Genomic DNA, 24552 nt, shown 5'->3' with positions numbered 1-24552 from the left:
TCTCTTGCTCGCTCACTCACACTCTCTCTCTCTTATACAAAAAATACACAAAAGATGTATATATATACATGCATTCTTTAACTGCTACAGGTGATGATAATCCTAGAGGCTTTCACATATTGGAATTACTTCTTGCATAAAAATTATAAATTTGTAATCAATCTCACTTGTTCATGTGTATTTTTATAACATTCATAACTTTAGGTAGCCTACTAAGAAATTAGGAAATGTGATAAAGAATTTTGTGTTAATTTTGTCGGTAAAATAGCTGATAACTGTGAATTAGGAAATAAAAATTCAAGAATCATTTTCATATATTCTATTTATCATAAAATATTTGTAATTTTTTAAATTTTAGTTGAAAAGAGTATGGATAGAAAGCCCAAATGGAATTACTTTGGAGCAGTGGTTAAATTTGAAAACAGATCTTGGTTTGATACAACTGGACTTTGCTCTTTCTGAAGAGAGCTTATTGGTAAGATACTGACTTGTTAATTTATTGTTTATGTTACAAAAGCAACTAATTCAAATATTTTATATCAAAGGAAAAGTTTTTTATCATTCTGATTGTAATCAGAGCTCTCAATATTTTTAAATCTTCAGTAGGAATATCAATATTTCTTTTAAGGAAGTTCAGGTTCTATTGTCAGGTTTTTTATTATAGTTTGATTTTAGTTAAGTGCTTGGTATATTTATTTGGCTTGAATATCCATTATGCAATTCAGTTTGCAGCATACTATTCTGTTCAAATTAATTAACTTGCTTGAGACATAAAAAGTTAGTTTAAAAAAATCTCATGTGAATCATTTTTTATTGCTCTAGTACAATAAATTTTTAGCATTTAAATTAAAATTTAATGTTTAGAAGTTATACTTTAAGATGGTGTTGTAAATTATATTTTAAATAACATTTAAATTTTTATACAATTTTACATTTTATAGTATGAAATATTAAATTTAATTATCTTAATTCATTTAAACCTTAATTTAAATGTTGCACTATGAAATCCAATAAAAATGTACTAGAAATTTCAAATGATAGTTTCTGCTCATATGGAAAATTCCTCAATCTAAATATTTCAGCAAAAGTTAACCTTATGCACTAGAACCAATCTTGAAGAGAAAAAAAAAATAAAGTGAATATTGATGTGATACATTTTCTATATTATTTATCAATATTTACATTATTTATACAAAATGAATTTTTTTGGGCAGATTGAAACATACTTAAAATTTCTTAGAAGTTTTTAAAGCCATAAAAAGTGTTTTCAAGGAAGCTTATGCAATTATATTTCACTATGATTTCACGTGGTGTCATGGTCGGTAGGTTTTCCCAACCTATCAACTGTGGGGAAAAAAATTTAAGATGTTATTAAAAGGTGCATTAACTTTGAACTGCCTGTTCAATTAGCAAACAATAAAAAAATAAATATTTTATTTTAATCATTAGGTAATATATTGTATAGATTAAATCAAGAATGGGTAGAGGTGGTATACCGCATATAAAAACTGGACTGCCCCAACATTTACCTGAATGAATAAAGAGAAACAAAGATAAACCCTTGAGAAGAAGTATCACAAAATATACAATTAATTATAAAAAATAAAAGGCAGAGATGGTTAAAAGCCATACTAAAAATTAAAAACAAATTAAATAATAAATACAATCAATACGTGAACATTCTTTTTTTTTTTTTTTTTTTTTGTCTTCAGTCATTTGACTGGTTTGATGCAGCTCTCCAAGATTCCCTTTCTAGTGCTAGTCGTTTCATTTCAGTATACCCTCTACATCCTACATCCCTAACAATTTGTTTTACATATTCCAAACGTGGCCTGCCTACACAATTTTTTCCTTCTACCTGTCCTTCCAATATTAAAGCGACTATTCCAGGATGCCTTAGTATGTGGCCTATAAGTCTGTCTCTTCTTTTAACTATATTTTTCCAAATGCCTCTTTCTTCATCTATTTACCTCTTCATTTGTCACTTTATCCACCCATCTGATTTTTAACATTCTCCTACAGCACCACATTTCAAAAGCTTCTAATCTTTTCTTCTCAGATATTCCGATTGTCCAAGTTTCACTTACATATAAAGCGACACTCCAAACATATACTTTCAAAAATCTTTTCCTGACATTTAAATTAATTTTTGATGCAAACAAATTAAATTTCTTACTGAAGGCTCGTTTCACTTGTGCTATTCGACATTTTATATCACTTCTGCTTCGTCCATCTTTAGTAATTCTACTTCCTAAATAACAAAATTCTTCTACCTCCATAATCTTTTCTCCTCCTATTTTCACATTCAGTGGTCCATCTTTGTTATTGTGAACATTCTAGTTAATAAAAACAATTCAGAGTAATTAATACAAATTATTTTATACATCTTTTTGTACATGTTAAATAGAGAAGTTAAAATTCAGTGTTGTTAAAATTATTTTTTAATTTACAGAATAAAGGTAAAAAAGAGATTTCATTGTATACAAACACAGTATAAAATGTACTTTCATTATAATACAATGCATACAGTATAATTTAATGTATGCAGTGTTTTTTTTTATTATTTAAAAATTCATTGGTAGAGTAATAATTTTTGTCTAAAAGAAAATCTTCGATTTTATTTCAGATAAATTTGTGAAAAAATCTTTTAAATGAATCAATAATATTAAAAATAGCAAAACATATAATAACCTGTTTCTTATATGCTGAGTTTACACAAAAAAAAAATGTCGTTTATTATCTGGTTGATAGATGAGAATATTGTTAAATTTTAGAAATAAGAGACTACTTTTTGTTAGCTAAGTAAACAGATTGTTACTTGTTATTTTATGTTATTCAAGAATATTAAGATGTAGATATGATTTTCTGTTTTATCTTTGTTTTAAAAGTTGTATTTTACTGCCAACAACTATGAAATCATGGTAAGTCAAAAGCAGTGCTAGTTACTGATATTACTAATACATAGTTGAAAAGATTTTATCTTGAGGCAAAATCTAACAATATAATTTAAATTTGGGTCAGTCTGTGGACAAGAAATTTGAAAATTATGAAATGGCAATATTTCAGTAAATACATTTTAATTCATTTACTTAAATCTTCTACCAGATAATTTAATTTAATCCAAAGTTTTACCATAAGACAAAAGAAGACATTTTGAATAAGGAAATTAAATTTGTTCTACTAATAAAAGGTATAGTACCAATAGTAAAGTACTAAAAGGTATGCTAATAAAATGGAAACTGCATATCATCTCACAAAGAATATTTACAATAAAAAAACCCTTCCATCATATAACTCCAAATTGAGGCATTATAAAACTGTAGTCCTACTAGAAGCACTAAATGGGGCAGAATATCTGAATTTTTTTCAGAACAAGAAATAGCAAAAGTTGAAAAAAGAAATTTAAGAAACATTTATGGACCAAAATATGAAGATAGAATTTACAAATTGGAAAGTGAAAAAGAGATTTACAAATATACAGAAAAAAATAGAGAACTTAATGCGGAAAAGAAGATTACGGTCTTATGAACAATTATGCAGAATGAACAACCAAAGATTGACAAAACAAATATTTAATTTCTACATAAACAGAGCCACAAAACCAACTTGTTAGAAACAGATCTAAACTGATCCAGCAGATATAAACAGATCCAACTCGTTAGAAACTTATTAGAAACAGATCTAAAAACATCAAATATTTCTAAGGACATTTCCAAAGACAGAGATAAATTTAGAAAAGTGATTCAAGAATCTAAGTTTCCAGAGAGAAAGAAAAAGAAGGGTATAAACTTGAAAAGATGGACAGAAGAAAGGCAACAACAACACATCAAAAGAATGAAAACCTTTTGGGAAAAGAAAAAGAAGTCAACTATGCAAACGTGATTCATGTGGTTGGAACAAAAAGAAAAAAGGTATAGTATATCCTATTACTATGCGTCATTATTACAAGTGCCAGTAAGGACTATAGAAAGTTTGTTGCTAGGAAAGTGGCCTTAATATGAAGTACTTTACAGCCCATCATGAATTACTGAAATACCATCCCTAATGTATCTGATAAGTAACTAGCCTTGGTAGATTTCAGAATTTTATTAAGTTGTTTAATTCATTTGATGATAATTTGTTTTGACTGTAAATTTAATTAATTTTAAGAAAAACAATGCAAAACTGAAAATTGTTATCTGAATTTCTTGTAAATTTTTTCAGGGTGAATGGAAAATTAAAGTGCAGCATCAAAGAGATATTGTTGAAGAAAGGACATTTACTGTAAAAGAATATATTTTACCGTGGTTTGAAGTAATTATAAAACAGCCAAAGGAAATATTAGCAGATGCTGACGTAATAAATTTTGAAGTGTGTGCCAGGTATGCATTTAACAATAAACTTGGGCAATTTGATATTCAATATTTCTTAAACATGTTTAAAAGATCATTGCTGGCAATAATATGGTAACTAAAAGTAGAATCAGAATAGTTGATGATAGTTAATCCTTTGTTCTGAATGCAACTTTTCAACTGTTTCAACTTAGGGGTTTACACTTATATGATCTACACTACATACTCTTAAAACCACCATCACTTAAATACATTTATTTACATGTATATAATACAGTATACATAGATAGATATATGTAGATATATCTATTACTTATTTACTTTCCTTAAAAAAGTCATTAACTTTTTCCTTAAAAAAGGAAAGGTATAATAATGAAAAAGTTAGGAAAGTTGAATTATTGTTTTTCCTTTAAACCTTTTCATAATCACTTAAAACTGATGAGTTTATTATTGTCCTTTTTTATTCAAAATTATTATAGATTGAATTAGGTTTATAAAAGCAATGCTGATGAAGTTATAGTTATATAAAGTTTCATGGTGATATCTAAAAAATGAATAATTAATAATAAAATAAATTAATTTTTAAAAATAATAACATACAATAAAAAATTTACCAACACACAAAAATTTAAAAAACAATGAAAAAACAAAGATTATTTTTCTTTGGACATCTTTTAAGAATGACCAATAATCGTGTTACAAAACAAATATTTAATTATTTTTATAAAAGGAAAACTGAAATTAATTAGATGAAAAGAGACTAAAATCAAAACATCTCAGAAAATGAAATATCAAAACAGAAAAGTTTATAAAGAGAAAATTGAATCAATACAGGGTTTTCAAGATAAAGAAAGGAAAAAAGATAATGGTGGTCAAGAATGGTCAAAAGAAAGAAGAGAACAGCAAGTTCAAAGATAGAGAGAATTCTGGGAAAAGAGAAAATTACAAAGAAGGTGAAGACTGCAACTCAGTGTTAAAATCTAAGGTCTTTCGGAGGCCAAAATTGAAAGAAAAAAGCCGAGAATACGGGCAAGAGAATTAAAGACCAAGAATTAATTTACCACAGAAGCTTATAAATAGGAATGTTAATAATTAAGGTATATTTTTTAAATGCACATCTGTTTTCTACATTACTTATTTAATTTCCTTAAAAAAGGAAAGCTAATGAAAACATTCTCTAGGAAAGTTCTTAATTAGAGAAGTTATTAGTTTTATTAGTTTTTTTCTTAAAAAAGTCATAAACATTTTTTATTAGCATACAACAAAAATTAATAGAATATTTAAAACTTTTTGAAGGGTTCAATATTATGAATTTCTCTTTTCAGTGGTTTCATTTGAAAGCAAAATAATTTTAAAATGATTGAACATTAGACAATTCACTTTAGACTTTTCAAGATTTTGTTAGCATCATTTATAAACATTAAACATATTATTGATCTGAATCTAGGAAAGGGAATTATATACCAGATTTGATTAAATCTAAGTATTTAGGGGTGTTGGTTAATAAAGAAGGGAACAGTAATGATGAATCCATTACAAACCATATTGCTAAAGGAAAGATGATTGTTAGAGCTTTAAATTTAACAGAATCCCCAGAGATATGAAGAAAAGAGTCTGGTACAGTGTGGTTCAGAATGTGGTCAAATTTACTGAAATTAGAAATGGATGTGTAGAGGATTAGTATGAGAATGATGACATTAGACAGAGTTAGGAATGAGAATATAAGAACGGGTATGCAGACAAAGAGAAACATTATGGATAATGTCCAGCAGAGGCAATTGTTGGTTTGGCCATGTGAGTAGGAAGGATGGATCATGGCTTCCATAATGGAACCATGAGAAAAAAGAAAAGAAGAAATCCTAGAAGTGGCTGGAAGGATGAAGTGAAAGAGACAATGAGGGGAAGAATAATGGCAGTAAGGGATTTTTTCAACAGAAGTGGAAATTACATTAGGAGAAACGGTGTTAGCTGTAGAAATCCACTCAAAAATAAAATTAAGTAGTGCCATGATTTGTTATGATATTGAACAAAGCAAAGTAACAATATACTTTATTAAATCAGAAGTAAAATTAGTAAATAAACATTCATGTTTTAAAATTAACAAAATATTTCTAATAAGTTTTTTATTTTAATAGCTCATTTAATGTTTTAATTTCAGGTATAGCTACGGTGCTGCTGTAAATGGTGATGTAAAAGTTGAGATTAATTTAAAGTCAATTTATAAAAATGATCGTCCAAAAGTTATACGTACAGGAAAGGTAAATTTATAATATTAAGTTAAAAAAAGTTATATATGTTTGAAATGGGTTGTTTATTGTTCTTATAAATAATTATGTTATTTTATACTATTTTGAGTAACTGACAACTCTTGTCAGACCACTTATACAGAAGAGTTTATAGGTTAATTACTTTATCTTTTGGTAATAATAATGAAATTTTGCAACTTGATTGACTTTTGACCAACAAAAAACATAATATTAAAGAAAAGAAAAATTTGTTTATTAAACAACTAGTTAACAGCTATAATACACATTTAGCTTTAGTTTAGTCTCATGTTGTTGTTTGAGTTCATTTTTTTAAATCAATTTCAAAAAAAATATTAATAATGTGAAAGTTATCTCCATTTATTATTTTTTTTATTATTTTTTTATTACTTAATTAAGCAAATGACTAATTTTGATTTTTATTGTTAAATTCATTGTTCCAAATAGTTTAAAACAAACAATATAATTACAGTCTCTTTCTCAATCTTAATTAAATTAAACAAGAGATATTACAAATTAAAGAACTCGAGTACTGAAAAAAACATTGCTATTTTTGTTCTGGTTTGGTTCCATCATGATTCTGTATCATAGTAGCAAATACCCTGTTTGAATTTTGAAAATCAGAAGATTTGTTGCAAAGATATAACATTTCCCAATAACTGTTATCTCTTAGATCGAGAGTGTACCTGACGTATGCAAAAGTTAGCCTTTAACCTAATAACAAGTTTTGAAAATCAGACAAGTTTGAATTTTGAAAATCGGACAATTGTTTGCAAAGATATTATAAGAGCATCCTGTTGCACCTCCCAAAACAGCACAACTGGGGTATCGCGTTTGTTACCCATTGATAGTGATGATTGGTCTCACACGAGGTGTTTGCATCACCTCACCACTCTATCTTCACACACAGTCCCCCATGGGAAGCCTATTATTATTAAACAGAGATCTTTATATAAACAGAATTTTTTTTTAATTTATTTAAAATTAGTTTCTTTTATTTAAACTAAATTTAATTCTATGATTTTTGTAATATTATTTATTCTATTAATTTGACTCATTCAGTTCAAACCCAGCTCACACAATGATTCTCTAATTCACACTGTGATTCTCTAATCACAGTTCATTAATTCAATCCATTAAAGTTTGTGCTTTAACCGGCAAATTTCCACTAAATATATATACAAACATACATACATGTATGCATGTATGTATGTTTGTGCATACACCCTGCAAACATTACACTTCTTTTTGGGCAGTCGTGTAATAATAAAATTGAAAAAAGCATCTCATTTCATTAGATCTTCAAATGAATGAATATTTAATTGGATTTTGAGTATTCTGAAAATTATGAAATTTGTTCTCTGCCATTTTAGAATAGAATATCACACAGAGTTGTTCTTTACACCATTTTTCTTGTCATGAACAATTTAAAAGAAATGCTACATGGTGGGTGTAGCCATTTAAAAATTTTGAGTTGCACTCCCTCACCCTTTTAAAAGCAGAAACTTCATATTTATTATATTATCAAAGGGTAATTGACCTGTAAACTCTTCTGAAAATTTAAGATCCCCATCTGGAAGTCTTTCAGGTTAGAATAGTTTTGACTCACTCTGTATATTATACATTTAGCAGAGCTACAAGAAAGAAAAAAAATCATGTTTCAAAGCATAAGAAAATACTGGCAGAAAATATTTGGTGCCCTCTAAGGTTTTGAAAATTGATTGTTGTCATCACAAAAAGAAAACTAAAATAACATTGTTATTTTATAATGAGCAATAATCAAAATAATGTACAATGTTTCCAATAAATAGTATTTAATTAAGATAATTTTAATTATAAACAGTATTTTTACATTATCTTTTAATTGCTATACCATAATTTGTGTAGAACATGAAAAAATAATTTAATATCAATTGATTGGAACACACATTTAGAAAATTTAAGGACACCAACTATCCCAAATTTCTAAATGTTCCTCAGTAAGATTTTTATATTGAAAATTCAAACTAACAATACAGAAAGAACATCAACAACAACAAGTTTAATAGTGACATGATGAGTATCAGAAATCTGCCTCAAAAAGTCACAATCTAAATAGAACTGAAGACATATTGTTACTTCCAGTATAAAATTTTTGCCAGCTATTAAAACCTGGTAGATTGCCCTATATCACATACTGATGTCGCAGAAAAGTTGTATCAAGGACCTTCTTTCAACAAATTTACCTCTCTTTTTCTGTTTAGCCTCCAGAACCACCATAAGGTATTACTTCAGAGGATGAATAAGGATGATATGTATGAATGTAAATGAAGTGTAGTCTTGTACAGTCTCAGGTCGACTCATTCCTGAGATGTGTGGTTAATTGAAACCCAACCACCAAAGAACACCAGTATCCACAATCTAGTATTCAAATCCATATAAAAATAACTGCCTTTACTAGGATTTGAACCTTAGAACTCTCGACTTCAAAATCAGCTGATTTGCAATGACAAGTTAACCACTAGACCAGCCCACTGGGCTCAACAATTTTACCTACCTAGATCTAAGCAATGTAAGCACCTTGAGAATTTGTGTATCTAAACTTAACCACAAAATGAATTAAAATACATCTCAACAGCTCTTAAATAACAACCACAGTCCTTACTATCAACCAAGTGTTGCAATTGTTGCACAACCTTCTGCAATTTACACCAGAAGGAGCCTCAGACATTTTAGGAGACTCTTTACACTTGTGGCCCTCATCACCACAGTGTGCATAGAGTGAAACATATTGACTGAATTTTGCCCTATGACCAAATCCACAACACTTAAAACATCTCTGAACATCAATGTATTCCTTGACTCTATAAGAAGAGAAATGCAGAAACAATCTACCTCCAGCAACAAACTTGTTAAACTAGGCCCAACTTCGAGTATGGCAGTCAGTGTTTTGCTCCCATATAAGAGACATAACCTTCTCCTTGAACAGATGAACTATATCATAGACAATGACTCAAGACCCTCTTTTACATTTCTGGTCCACCTTCATCTCAATGTTTTACTAACAACAGATTCTGAAATGACAGTAACTGTCTCTTTGTTATCCCCTATGACAACCAGATCTTTCTTAATATTCTTTATGTTCCTAATTCTCAAATTCGTTTTCTTGTCCCAAAGGGCAGTCTGAAATTCCTCTCTAATTTAATTATTTTTGTGGAACCCTTCTTCCTGTTTAGGAAGATGACCTCTTCTTTCTAGAAGATGCAGGCTGAGTTGGCCTCCTGTTTGCCTTTAATCTCCTCATAGTAGCATTTCTGCTCTGCTGTAATAGGTACAGGCATTGGTACCACGATGGAAACTGCCTCTTTAAATATAACTTCTTTGCCATCAGTTGGCTTAGAGGCAAGCGCCTCAAATCTATTCACCAACACAGAGAACATTGCCTTATTAATCCTCAAGATCACTTGTCTGCAGAGGTGCTTCAAAGGGTTTCAAGAAACCCTAACAATTTTTCATATTGTTCTTCAGATAGTGCTACCAGCCCTGCCCCCAGCCTTAATGAAATCACTAATCAGACTAGTTTTTTGGTACCTGTGTGACATACCTCCATGACTAGGTTGGCTTCTATCATTGGAGAAGAAGTCTGAAACATCCTCCATTACTCTCCAGATGACCTCTTCATTTCTAACCCACCTGACTCTTCCCTTAGACTCTATAATCAACATCTTTTCCAACACTTCCCTAAGGAAATAAGATAAGCTAAACTAATCTACCTACTTACTCGCTGATATCTACTACTTTGTTGGCAAGCTCACAAATGTGACAACTGCCCTCAGTGAGATTCAGGCAGCTAAAGGCTTAATTGTCCTCCTGTGAATCTTTGCACCTCTTAGCTGCTGCTGGATCATTTACGCAAGTGCAAGCAATTATGAAAACACTGATTACAGTCCAGGCTCTAAAAAGAGTTTAACCAGGGCAAACCCTACCTGGGTGAACCCTTGCTTGTTAAAGAGTTACTTACACCAACAGTTGTTGCCACTTCTTCACCACATGCCTTGTAGATCAAAAACTCGATTGCTTTATAAGGCTCTCTATGAGGTGGATTCATGCCTAAATTAGTCACTGGGTATCAAGTAGGATGTATCTATAGTATGATGTAGTTTCTATAATAATTAACAAATAGATAAGTAAATCTGAAAGCAATAAAATTCTCAAAACAAACATTTAATTTAAAATCTAAAGATAAATGGCCATTCTGATTTTCAAACCACGACTCTGGGGAAAAGTATGTAAAAGAAAATAAGTAAATGAAAAACTAAAAATCAAAATGAAAAATATTAAGTGACAAATAATCAATATGTATAAAACAAAATAAAATTAGTGTCTCTAATATTGAGTATATATTAACAATTATCGTTTTCAACAATCCTAATTGAAAACATAAATTAGTTTAAAAATATCTAAACCATTAAATCATTTCTTAATTCACACTGCTCACTAAAGAAAATTATCAATTAAACTGAGAGGTATCAGTGATTTAGAAGTAGCTAAGGTAAATTTATGCTTTTGATTGGAATTGTCTAAAACACAGAAACAAAATGGATATCTGATGCTGAAATATGTTACACACCAATTTTTGTGTGCATGTCCTTGGAACATATTATTGTTACATCTAATATTCAGTACATTTTATGGCTATCTCCATTTTGTAATATTTAATAAACAATTTTTGTTCTCTAGTACTATAGCAAGGCATTATTGTCAAAAATATAAAACAGACCAACATAGACTACCTTCTAAATGGAACAGTTGAAAATATGTATTTTAGGTTGAAAATATAGATTTATAGAACCTACTTAGATATCAAATATACCCTAAGAAATCTTTAATACAATTCAATCTCCAAATGGTGTAAAGGAGAGTTGACTTGAATGACCTAATAATATTAATTAAACAGTTTCCTAAATGCAAGAAAGGCAGAAATAGTTCATTTTGATTAGTTTCACAAATAGGTGACACTGATAAAATTTTTTATTATGAACGAAATTAAAAAGTGTACAAACCTGTAAATAAAAATCAAATTATTATTAATTTATTTTATTGTTTAATTTTTAATGAAGTCATCAATTAATTTTGGAAATGGGTTTTACTTAGATCCAGAGGGATTTTGTTTAAATCCTAAGTGAATATTCTGCAATTATTAGAGTTGTATTATTTATTTAAGATAATCTATTGATTAAAAACCCATACTAGAATGTAAATAACATACTACTAAGACAAACTTGCTTTTTTAGTATTATAATTACTATTACCTCTGCAAGTGAAATTACACTGAACAGCTTGTCATAAACCTGCCAAACATCCTCCATTATCCATCATTCTAAAGAATAATGTCTATAAGTAGTGAGAAAAGTAAAATTAATTCTAAGGTTTAAATTTAATTATTTTTCCCCACAATAATTTTTTCTCTTGGGACAAAAGTTTCTTCATTGCTACCTTTTTTATTATACATTGTCTAAATATTAAAAGCCACGTTTTTATTTTAAAACATCAAACTTGAACTTGTTTCTTCATGTTACTACTAATTTTTTTTTCATTATGCTTTAAGCTTTTCTTTTAACAAGTACAAGTAACATAATTTTACTAAAATTCCTTTTTATAATTATTAAATGTTCATTATCTGCACATATAAAAAAAATGTATCTACCTATAAAACAGCATATCCTGACTTACTCATAATCAATGTCCAACAAAAATTACTGAAGATAAATTGATGAAAACTTGTATACATGCTCTTCTTAAGGTGAACACTAAGAAAAGATGTTTTGAAATTTTTATTTTAAAGGATTAAAATGGGATAAGATTAAATTTTGCTATTTTTTGAATTTCTCTGTAACAGATGAAGAAATCTTGATTTTGCTGTATGTAATCTTTATTTGAATATCTAAAACCCAATTTCTAGATTTTTTGAATTATGACCTTGAAAGGGGCGGAGAAAGTTAAAATGAATAAAGGTTAAATTTTGAACAATGATTGCAAATTTTCCCCATTTCCTACTTCACTAAACAAGATAATCATTTAATGCGGACTTGTAAATACTTTTAAGATAAATATCTAGAAATTTTGAATTTCAATTTTTTAAGGGGTACAAAGATGTATGGCACAGTGGTTCAACCAACACAGCCACTGCCACTGTTGCTGTATATACAGTGTGTCTGGCTGCACCTGCCTCTAATTCCTTGTCCAAAAAACATAAAAAAAAATTAAAAATGCAAAAAAAAAGGAAGAGAAATGAAGTATGGTCACCTTGTAGTGTTTCAAATAACTAAGAACCAAGAAAAATGTATTTTTAACTGAAAGAAGGATGAGTAACCATCTGTAACTACTATTTTTAAGGTGGAGACTGACTATTTTGAAACCTGCATTCTCAAATCACTCAAAGTTTCAGATCCTGAGCTGAACAAACTGTTGTTCTGAAGAAATTACAGTACACTGATAATTTTTATATGTTGAACAGGCTTTAATTCTTATTTATCATTATTATTATAATAAGAATGAGTTTAATGAACACAGAGGGGTCCAGGGAGCAGAACCCAGTGGCTAGATGGAAAAGGCAAGCAAAATGAGCCCTGACTGGCTAGTTAAAGACATAAATTAATAGAAAAGGTATTAGATTTTAGAACTTTAGAAATATAAATATTCCTTTTCATTTAAATTAATGTTTACTGTTTTGTAAATGAATGAAGAATGCATTTTCAAGTATAATTTAATTTAAAACAAACTTATTACCATTCTTTAATATTTCCTAAATTGTTAACATATGCAAGTAAAATGTAAAATGTATAAGAACTGACTTATATTGAAAGAGTGCCTGAGTAGAGGAAAATTCCCTCCTAACAGCCCATTAAAATGAGAAAAGTTATGTTCACTTGCCTTTAAAAGTATATCTTTGTTTTAATGAAGTGATATTTTTTTTCTCATGTTTTTAAATTATTTTTACAATATTCCACCCAAAGCCTAAATACTAAAAATATATTCTTTTCTTGAACCTTTTGCATTTTTAGTTTTCCTAATTTTATATTCTTTTCCTTTAATTTTCCTTAAACTTATGAAAAGGATTATATGGAAAGACAAGATAAAAATGCTCCATATCTTGAATAAAATTAAATGAATAACTTAGGCAGTTAGCTTTAATTATCGTTTAAGAACAGCAAAAATAGCCTTAAATTACCTTTTAAGGACTTCAAAAACTGTTATGTCCTTAATTATATAAATATTCAGCTATGTTCATTAGTTCATTAAACATGTTGTGTTATGTGTTGCAGATGACATTTATTGAAAATATGCATAAATATATTATATATGTATTAAAGACTAAAAGTAAAACTTAGCAATTCACCACAGTACAAAATCTAATAATTTTCTTACCTTATTATTACTACTTCATTTTTACATCACTAGCACTTTCTAGGATTTCCCCTCATCATCAGTTGATTAAAAATTAAAATTACACATTAAAAAATTATACATTAAAAATTAAAATTATCGCATATATAATGTAAAATATGCAGTCAAAAATTAAAATTAAATATTCTAAACATTAAAAATTAAACATTCTTAATAATATTAAATTTTTTTAAATGTCCTATACATGCCTGTGGCTGCCACTACATACAGTACTGTACATTAATGGTACAGTAATTTAAAAAAAAAATTGATTTTATTAAAAATTGAGTTTAATATTTAATTTTTGACTGCATATTTTACACTTCAAATGCGATAATTTTAATGTATAATTATTTAATGTGTAATTTAAAAATGTTTAATTTTTGATCAACTGATGAGGGAAAATCCTTGAAAGCACTATTTATGTAAAACTGAAGAACTTATAATAAGGTAAGGAATCTAATAAAGATTCTGTACTGTGGTGGATTGCTGAGTTTTACTTTTAGTCTTTAATATAATTAGTACAGAGGAAGATATGGACAACAATAAAGGAAGAATTTATTTTACTAAATTAATATATACATATATTTACTTAAAAATAACTTTAATTTTAAAAATAAATAGTTTTGTAAATATTATTATTTAATATAGTAATAATTTTACTTAAAAATAAAAAAAAATATTAAAATAATTTTTATAATCAATTGTTTATTTAATTTCAGTTGGATAGCTGGTCTGGCTGTAAAAATTTACCTGTAACAGGGGCTGAACTTTATTTCTCAGATCCTGAAGTACAGCCGTACTCAGTAGAGGTGGCTGTGACTGTTACTGAAACTGCAAGTAAAAAAAGTGAAACTGTAAATTCTGCATTTGATATTTTTAAATCTGCTGTTCAGCTTCAGTTTCACTGTTCAGAGTATTTTAAATCTGGTCTTCCATATAAAGGGAAGGTAAACTATAATTTATTTTATTTTCTTATTGTTTACAATGACATGCCTCAAAATAGGTAACCTTATGTTGATGATCATTTTCAATCAGACAAAAAAATACAATGTACAAACACACACTTACACTTGCCAAAATGTAGCCACGTACTTTTAGCAAGCTTGGGTTTATGGAGAGTTTGATTATACTTAATGACTTAAATTTAAACAAATAGAACCAAGAATACTTATCAAAGTACACAATTTTGAAAGATCAATGCATACTTTATTGTCTGGTAAAATTTATATTTGTACACATTGAGGAAGAGGTAAATGAAAAATACCACAGGGTTTGATAATTACTTCAAATTCTTTTACTAAATATCAACTATATTTGATTGATTTGTGTTATAAAAGTCTTTGTTTCAATTCTGTTAATGATATAAAGTAAAAACCAATTTGTTTTACATGTAAATTTCCATAAGTAAATAAAGATCAACCTACTTTAGGGTTTTAGGGACTTAGTTTGGGGTTTTTCTTGTTTCTTATAACACCTTATTTGTTAACAGTCAACAAAAGATAATACTTAAATGTAAAAATATGTTGTAAAATACATTTTTTCACAGCAAATTAGGTGCTTTCTTCTTCATACGAAAGGTCAATAGATTCAGGTCGGTAAAACAGTATTATTTTATCATGTTAGTTCCTCAGAGGAATCATTCAACTAATTTATCATTAATCCAAAGCATCCTGGTCTGATGATCCGGCATCATATACATTCAATTTACATTTGTTGAGAAGTGGAACAATTCACAACTAGTTTCAATTAATCAGTTATGCCAAATATTGTTGATACTTCCAGAATATCAATGTACTTGCCAGTCAATAAACTTCTAAGAATAACTTCAAAATCATGATTGTTATTTGTTTTTCAGCTCAGAGTTCTCTCGGCAGAAGGTCAGCCAACTGTAGCAGTGGATTTACCAATTCAAATTTGTATGAAGGAATATTACACACATAGAGAAATAAACAAACAATGTTGGAATTACTCGACTGACTACAGCAGTGAAGTTGTATTTACTCTACCACCACGTCCTAACACTACTAACTCAATTACAGTTACTGTAAGTCTATAATATTTCTCTGGTTCTTAAATCATTCTCTGATTCCTACTGTGTATTTTTGTGAGATAACTTTTTTCATATTTTCATCATTTCTTTCCATACTTGACTTTAAATTATCCATTTTGTTCTACATGTATGGTGAACAAACACCATACATGTAGAACTTGTTTATTCACTTTCTCCTTATTTTTATAGTTACTTTAAATTTTCATATTGATCACAGATAAAGAAGGTATTATGATAAGTATTCTGTATTGAAGAATATCAGTATAATCTTCAAAACAATGAATACAACCTTATTTACTATTTTTTGACTGGAAAAAAATGAATATGACTTAAAATCACATTTCTTTTTATTTACTCATACTTACTTTTGTCCTCTTGGCATTGTCAACTACTACAATTTATTTATTATTGTTTCATTTAGTGTTTATTTTTATTTACATTTATTTTTTATTGTATCTTCCCTATTTTTTATTATTTTATTTTTATGTTTTAATTTAAACTAATTTATTACTGGATTTTAAAGTGTTAAACGTTGAGAATTTTTTAAATTTTAATTAGTAATTTACTAAGATAAAATATTTTACAAAAAAAATAATAAAAGATGAAAAAATTTCCCATGGAAAACATACACCATGACATTGTGAACTATGTCATCACTGAGCATAAACATATACACATTTATTTTCTTCTTGAACAAAATTTGTTTACCACCATGCTAAAGTAACAAATGTGAAAAATCGCACCTTGCAGATTTGTCAGTTTACGACTAATCTGAACGTCCTGCGCATCTTGTGGTAAATTATCCAATCTTTTAGTAAGCCTAGTTTAAACCTTTTCATGTTTATGAATATGCATTCCTATTTAAAATTTAACATTGAAACTGTTGTTTAGCTTTCCTGAGTAGCTGAGTTTTTCATATTCGTTACTTTAGCAAGGTGGCGACAAAATGATGAAGTCAAATTGATATATTATTTATTTCTGGTAAAGACATAACTATGAATGATTATACACACACAGTACTAACTGATCTTAAAATATGCTATATATGATAAAATAAAATATTATAAGAATGATAAACTTCTAAAGAAATAATGTAACAAAAAAAAACAGAATTTGAAGAAAAATAAATAAATATACTTAAATATTGTCTCACAAAACGAGCAGCAAACCAAAACATAACAGTTTAATGATTCTAATTTAATTTACATCCAAGAAAAAAATACTTCTTTAACTTGTAACATAAAATGAATTAAAAATAATTTTTAATAAGAAAATTAGGAAAATATGATAAAATGATATATTTACCTTAAAAATATCAATTTTAAGACAGTGCATTATTACCACATTAAAATTTCATCAAGTAAAACAGAGAAAAAAATGGTTATCTAAATGTCCACGATTTTCTTGGATTTTAACCATTCGGCAAGTTCCGATTTTCTGGTTGGAGCGTTTGGATTTTTTTCAGTTTTCAGGCAATGGTACATTCATGGTGGCATTATCCATTACCGGTATTATGACGGGTCGTTCAGTAGCAATTTCGACAATGTTTTTATACCACTACATAAAATTTTCACCATTCATTTCATCATGATATACTAGGTAAGATCTGGATTCAAATATACCCGTAAACCATCGTTCAAAACCTATTTTTACTTCCTTTACGCATTACTATTAATTGTTTACCTATTGTTTCCCAGCCGGGATTTTCACCCCAGCTGACAAACCCTCCATGAAAGCATCTTTTGCGCTCTTATTTCTTTACTCACCCATACATTTTCTCGTACATGTCCCGCATTAACTAAAATTTCATCTAGTTAATAAATTGTCTTACCCTCTTCACAAAATCTCTTAATTTCTGTTAAATATTCCATACTCCATGAAATAATATCTTCGCGTTTAATCAATAAAGAATTATTATTTTCTGGACTTGAAATGAAAATTCATTTATTATAAAACGCAAGTAATGCACTTGTAGTACAATTTAGCAGTTCAGAATCAATATTCATGGTATTCAATATTTTTTTCAAGTTAGAAAGCTCGTTACTGAAGTAAAACAAATGAACTCTTTTTCCGATAGCAGTTTTAGAAAAATTGTCCAACTTGTAAATCGTTTTCACGTCATTTTGGGGCTAACATGTTTATCATCAACTTTTTGTGTATTATATTAAAAATTGTTTTTTCGCTAACGTCTGTTGCATTACTTGCTTTCCAAGCAATGTCTCGGACCGCAGTTTCAGGGTTATCTTGTTTTAAGGTTATGTATTCGTTGCTGATAATTTTTTCCGTAGCTACTTAAGGGTTTTCCCGGTTTATGTTTCTTGACAGAATCGCTCATTGTTAAAACTCGATTGACACAAAACACAGGATAAATTAAAATGAATGAAAATAACACTGAATAAAACTTATAAAAATGAACTATAAAAGTATCGTACGTACATAACACGGTAACAGACCGAAATATTTTCTTTTATTGAACTGAATAACGGTGTGAAACGTTAAAAATGAAGTTATTCTTATTAAAGTTTAATAACAAAGACAACAAAACTTTTAATTGCTTATCATCATCGACATGCCACGTGCCAGACAAGTGGTAGCTTACAGTGCATTATTATACACATAAAGCTATAATTACATTTGCACGTATGAGTAACAGAATGACGCAGACTTAATTACTGCCATATTACTACTATTACACCATATTTGTGTAAATATATTAATTCTCAGCAACATGGTTTCCTTTCTGGCAGATGAACACTTTCGAATCTGGCTGTCTTTAATGAATACATTTGTTATCACCTAAAACTTGGGTTTACAGTGGATTCTATTTACTTTGACTTAACTACTGCATTTGAAAGAGTGAACGATGGTCTGATCTTAGGAAGACTTGATACATTTGTAATTTCTGATCCCTTACTTAAACAGGGTTCATCTTTTCTGGAGAATCGTGTTCAATTTGTTTAGGTTAATAGTTGTACATCTAATCCTATTCTCGTAACTTCTGGTGTTGGGCAAGGTACCCAACATGCACCACTTTTGTTCTTGGTTTATATCAGTGATTTACTCTCGGTTATTGAGTTTGATGTACATTTGAATTTTGCTGATGATGCTAAACTGGCGTTAGCTATTAAGGACTCGTCTGATAAGATTCTTTTGCAAAGGGATTTAGACAATATGGTGAATTGGTATCATCTTAATGGGCTGACATGCAATGTTAATAAATGTTTCTCTATAACTTTTGGAAAACAGATAACTAATAATGATGAAGTTAGTGATTATTCCTGTGATTCTATCTCAATCAGGTTACTGAAATTAAGGACCTTGGGGTTTATTTTGGCTGTAAACTTTCATATTTTGTTTATTTTCATATTGATTATATTGTTTCTAAAGCCATAAAAAAATTGAATTTTATAAAAAGCTTTTCAGAGAATTTTAGGAATATCACCACATTTAGTACTTTATATTTTGCATTTACTTATCCACATTTTTTATACTGCTTGAGCATCTGGAGACCTAATACACTTGAATTTTTTAAAAAACTAGAAAAAGTGAATCACCTTTTCTTTACGTATGTTTCTTATAAAACTGGTTATACAATGCATTATTTGGACCACAATTATAATCAAATTGCGTCTGCATTAGGTGTACCGTCGGTACAATCATCACTTATAAGATGTGATTTAATTTTTGTCTATAAAATTATTAATAATCATATTGATTGTCCAGAATTGCCTTCAAAATTTGATATTTTTGTTCCTGGTCGGAAATTTAGAAACAATAACTATTACTTTTATGTAGATATTAAAGACTTTTGATCAATTGTTCATAGATTGTCATTAAATTGCAATAATAACACTAACTAGTTTGATTTGTATAATTTTAGTTTGTATCAAATTAAATTTAAATCTAGATGTTTATAAAGTATGAATGAGATAATTATATTTGACAGTATAATGTTGATAATTTATTTTGTATCATGGGATTTATCCAATTTGTTTTAATAAATAAATAAATAATTTCAGAAGTAAGAGATAATACTAGATTAGATATAATATCTAGGACACAATGGGAAACACATTATAGAGATTTATGGTATGTTAAGGGAATTATTTTGATGAGATGGCTTGTCAGTTTTATGAGGATTGCTGACCAGATTCATTGACATGAAGAACTCTTTAATATAATTAAAAAAGCTAAAAAATAGTAAGGCAACTGGAATTGATGGAATTAATATGGAACTACTGAAAGATGGTGGTTTTTTATTGCACTGGAGTTTATTTTACTGTTCAACATCTGTCGGATTTAGCATAGTGTTCCTTTGTCTTGGAGTATGGCAAAGATTATAAATATATTTAAAAAATGAAAATGAGGTAATCCAGCTAATTATAGAGGTATTAGTTTACTGAATGCAATTTATAAGCTTTATGGTATTATTGTTAACACTGTTTAAAGGTGCTTGTGGATTGTTTAATTACTGAAGTACGTATGAGAAATGGAGAGAATTTAATTTTGAAACACATACTAACTATCATTGTTAACTTTGAGAAAACCTTTGACAATGTGATTTTGGGATGGTTTATGAAACAGAATGGTTATCCAAGTATCTAATCTCAGTTGTGCAGAGTTTATATTAAGATACTATAATTTAAGTTAAAACGAGAAGTGTCTTGATAACAGTAATTTTGACTAATAAGGGTGTGTGTGTCTCCAACTCTTTAATAAATGTATAGACTGGATATTTCAGATTGGAAAGAAACTACAGATTCTGAATAAAAATGGATATTTACCAAATGGTCTCTCACTTGTATGTGCAGATAGGTAGTGGTAGAAGATAATGTACAAAGATCTATTTTTAAACAGCAGCAGACTTGTGCTGATAATGAATGAAAATAGCGGCTGATTAGTCAAAGACAGTGGACTTTCTGGATTGGCATCCTATTAGGTCTAGTAATAAATGACATTGTTCTTGAACAAGTATTGAATTTTAATTATCTTAGGTGTGGTGTGTCCTATTTAAAGGAAAATGATGTTTGTAAGTAAGTTTAGATCTATATGTTATGCTGTAAAAAAAAAACAAGAATGAATTTTTATAAGACAGTTTCCTGAAATATGAATGTGAATGTGGGTTGCAACAGCACAGGAAAAGTTCTGTTGCACTTGCGGAAATAGCATTATGTTTTTTTTGAAGGGGATAACATTAATATAGATGAATAAATAAAATTCTTTCCAGAAAACAAAAGTTCTCATTACTTTTTGAACACACTGTGTATATTGGTTTCTGTCTACGAAGGGTTAGTAAAAGTGCATATCAGAAAAAATTTGGAATTCAAAGTTACCTAATGCAGTCTTAGTAATTCTTAACTTTATTAATAATAGTAATAGATTAGAGGAATCAATTTTTTTTTAAATTTAAATTCAAATATAAGATTGATTCATCACTATTACATCAAACAGTTTACAAGCAGGAAAATTTTTTTAATAGATACAAAATTAACAGAATATTCAAACTGTTATCATCTGTTATTTTACATCTTCCAGCTTTTTCTTTTATACTACTACATTAATAAAATATATGTACTATTATTTAAAAAAATATATCTTAGTCTTTTGTGATTTCTTTGATATTTTTAATTTTTTTTAACATTAAATCATTCTTAATAATAACTTAGAGTAGATACTGTATTTAAATTATTTTAAAATAATTAAATAAAGTTGATTTATTTAACAATTAAGTTTAATTAAATTAATTTAAACAAATTATAACAACTAGCCAGTTAGGGCTCACTGGACTGTCTAGCCCGGGGGCTCACCCCCTGGACCACCAACAATTCATTCGTTATCCTGATGGTTGTGAGAATATTAAATACTTTACAGAAATTCATAGGGCCTTGATCTAAACTTAAAACTTTCCCTGGGATAACGCAAATGTATCCTGCAAATTTAAAAGCAATTAGTTGGTTGGTTCTCATGTGATGTTGCAAACAAACAAAGTTACAGACCCATGAACTTTCTTATTTATGTATTAGATGTAAAAAGTAAAAAAAATAAGTTCAAAATTGAACAGATACTTGTTTTTTATCAGATTTGTTTATTTTATTTCATATCTACTGTTCTAATAATGACTACACTTAACAACTTTATCCTTGAATGCTTTAATTCTTCATTATATACTTGCATACTTGCATACAAGTCTCCCTTTGAGAGGAATTCATCAAAACTTTTCATGGTGATCAGTCACAGTTGGAAGTAACATCAGATATTATTACTACGCTAATAATTTATTTATATTTTAATGTAATTTATAGTTATGAAGCAATATAATATTGAGTAGTCTTAACAGCAATGGATTTCCAGTCAGTGTTCTTTTTATAATTCTACTATGTAATTCATTTATTAAGATTGATAACGAAAGGAGTAGAGAGAATATTATTATGTTTAATTTATTCAATGCTGTGCATATTTAGATATTCAGTATATGCTCCATTTTATCAGTTATCAGTACAGATATTAATAAAAGAACTACCAAATAGTATCTTAACATAAGTAACCAACTGATAGATGTTTTGATCCTTATATCATCTTTAGCTTAGATTTTTATTTATTAATGTAGTAATATTATCTTTTTTGTATAAAATTACTTTAGCTAATTTGTTATGCTTATAATATAACAATTGCAAATAAAAATTATAAAATGTACTTCATAGTAAAAATAGGAATAAAAATAATTAATAATTAAACTAGTTAAAAGTAATTTTTTTATAATTGAAAATTCTAAATAGTTTCTAGAACAGAATAACTCAAATAACAGTTTGTAACTTGATAGTTAGAATAATTCCATTTTTTCATTATTTTATGAAAAACGTTGATGACACAAGGATGATGGAAACAGTGAAATACCAAAAATTATGATTAATCAAATTTTCCTGTTAAGCCAGGGTATGCTTCCAAAATAATGCTGTTTGTAAAAATTCAAATATCTCCATATTTATTGTTGTAATTTTCTTGTTTTTTTTAATCAAAACAAATATTTTAAATAAAAATTTGTTATTGTGTCCACTTTTAGATCAATTTTATTAATTTTATAAATCTATCTTTGTTTTATGTAGGCAATAAGTATACAGCATGAAAATAAATTCTATTCAGAAGAACAGCGATGGGAATTATTAATGGTTCAGCCAAAAGCCACTCAAGGACTAAAACCATGGTATTCACCCAGCAGAAGTTACATTGATGTGTCTACTGTTTCACCAGTTGTGTGTAATACATTACATTCTGTTCATGTACGATATACTGTATCAAGTTTTAATGATCCATCACCGACATTTTATTTTGTGGTAATTAACAATTTATTTTTTTTAATAAATTAATATAATATAATACAACCACATTAATGTAAGTAATAAGAAACAATACTATAATTTCTATTAATTAAAAAATAAAATATTAATTAAATAAGAGACTGCATGTAAAGACGTATTTGAAGAGAGCTTTGAATTCATATTTATTGTAAAAATAAGATTAAGATTAATTGACAAGATTATTGTAAAAGTGGAAAATTTATATTTGTGTATTACTGTTAAAATGTGACATTTTCCAATATTATCATGTAAATTCCAATATTGGCCATTTATAGATGTAAGATAATTTTATTATTTCTTTAAATGATGTAAGTTGCAGTGCTACCTTGGATGGGTTCTCTGATTAAATTCATTTGGGTTTTCTTCATTATTAAAATGAAGAAATTCCTTAATAATTTCTTTCAAATCTTCATGATTCGAGAAGAAATTGTATGCTGTCTGTGTCTTATCCCTATGTTAAATAAACAGATACTTTATTCTGATCAAAATATACTTTTATAATTCTAGATAATGTTAGAAGTGGTAGGTGTGTTAATTTATGGATAACCAGTAGGAACTGTTTCATATTTGCCTGGATGAATCAAGGAAAACCATGGAAAAACCTTATCCAAGTACCATTACAAAGTACAAAATGAATGAATAAAAAAAGAATTGGCATCTGGGAGAACATTTTCGAGAAACCTTTTATCTCAAATTACAGAAAATACAAAGTTATCCTAATTCGACTGGGAATTGAACACACAAAGCTAATCCACACCCATCTATTTGGCTCTCCTCAGCAGAACTGATGAAGTGTGTAATGTAAAATGGTCTGTAAACCACTTACTATGCCCAAAGTTCAGGTCTATTTGACAACAATTAAATCTGGGTTCAGATGTGAAATATTTACTCAACCAGAAGAAATACATCAAAAGACTGTTGTGGTTTCTCTCTGATAGTGGGATGAAGAACTTCTTAATTTAGCGGTTTTGCTTATGGGAGATCCCTTACAGAATACTGCTTGCATAGTGGAAATAGACTAGTGGTGATATTCCAATATTTATTATCCATTTATTATTCTTGTTCTAGTTTGTGTTTATTGTTTTAATGTTTAATTTGTAATTACTAATTAGATAGTTATAAAT

At 28.2% G+C, this 24552-nt stretch overlaps 1 protein-coding gene across 1 annotated transcript in view; it reads left to right on the top strand.

Moving 5' to 3' along the window:
• LOC142321667 (murinoglobulin-1-like) overlaps positions 1-24552 on the top strand; it is a 104117-nt gene that overhangs the window by 18650 nt on the left and 60915 nt on the right. Inside the window, exons 4-9 of the mRNA XM_075359935.1 lie at positions 359-475; positions 4204-4361; positions 6490-6589; positions 14743-14970; positions 15879-16067; positions 23177-23404. Of these exons, the coding sequence (XP_075216050.1) occupies positions 359-475; positions 4204-4361; positions 6490-6589; positions 14743-14970; positions 15879-16067; positions 23177-23404 (1020 nt within the window). The remainder of the gene's footprint in view (positions 1-358; positions 476-4203; positions 4362-6489; positions 6590-14742; positions 14971-15878; positions 16068-23176; positions 23405-24552) is intronic.

This window comes from Lycorma delicatula, chromosome 3, assembly GCF_047948215.1.
Source record: "Lycorma delicatula isolate Av1 chromosome 3, ASM4794821v1, whole genome shotgun sequence".
NCBI classification, from domain to species: Eukaryota; Metazoa; Arthropoda; class Insecta; order Hemiptera; family Fulgoridae; genus Lycorma; species Lycorma delicatula.
The sequence above is the reverse complement of the archived record's forward strand: the minus strand, read 5'-3'. Positions and strand labels throughout refer to the sequence as shown.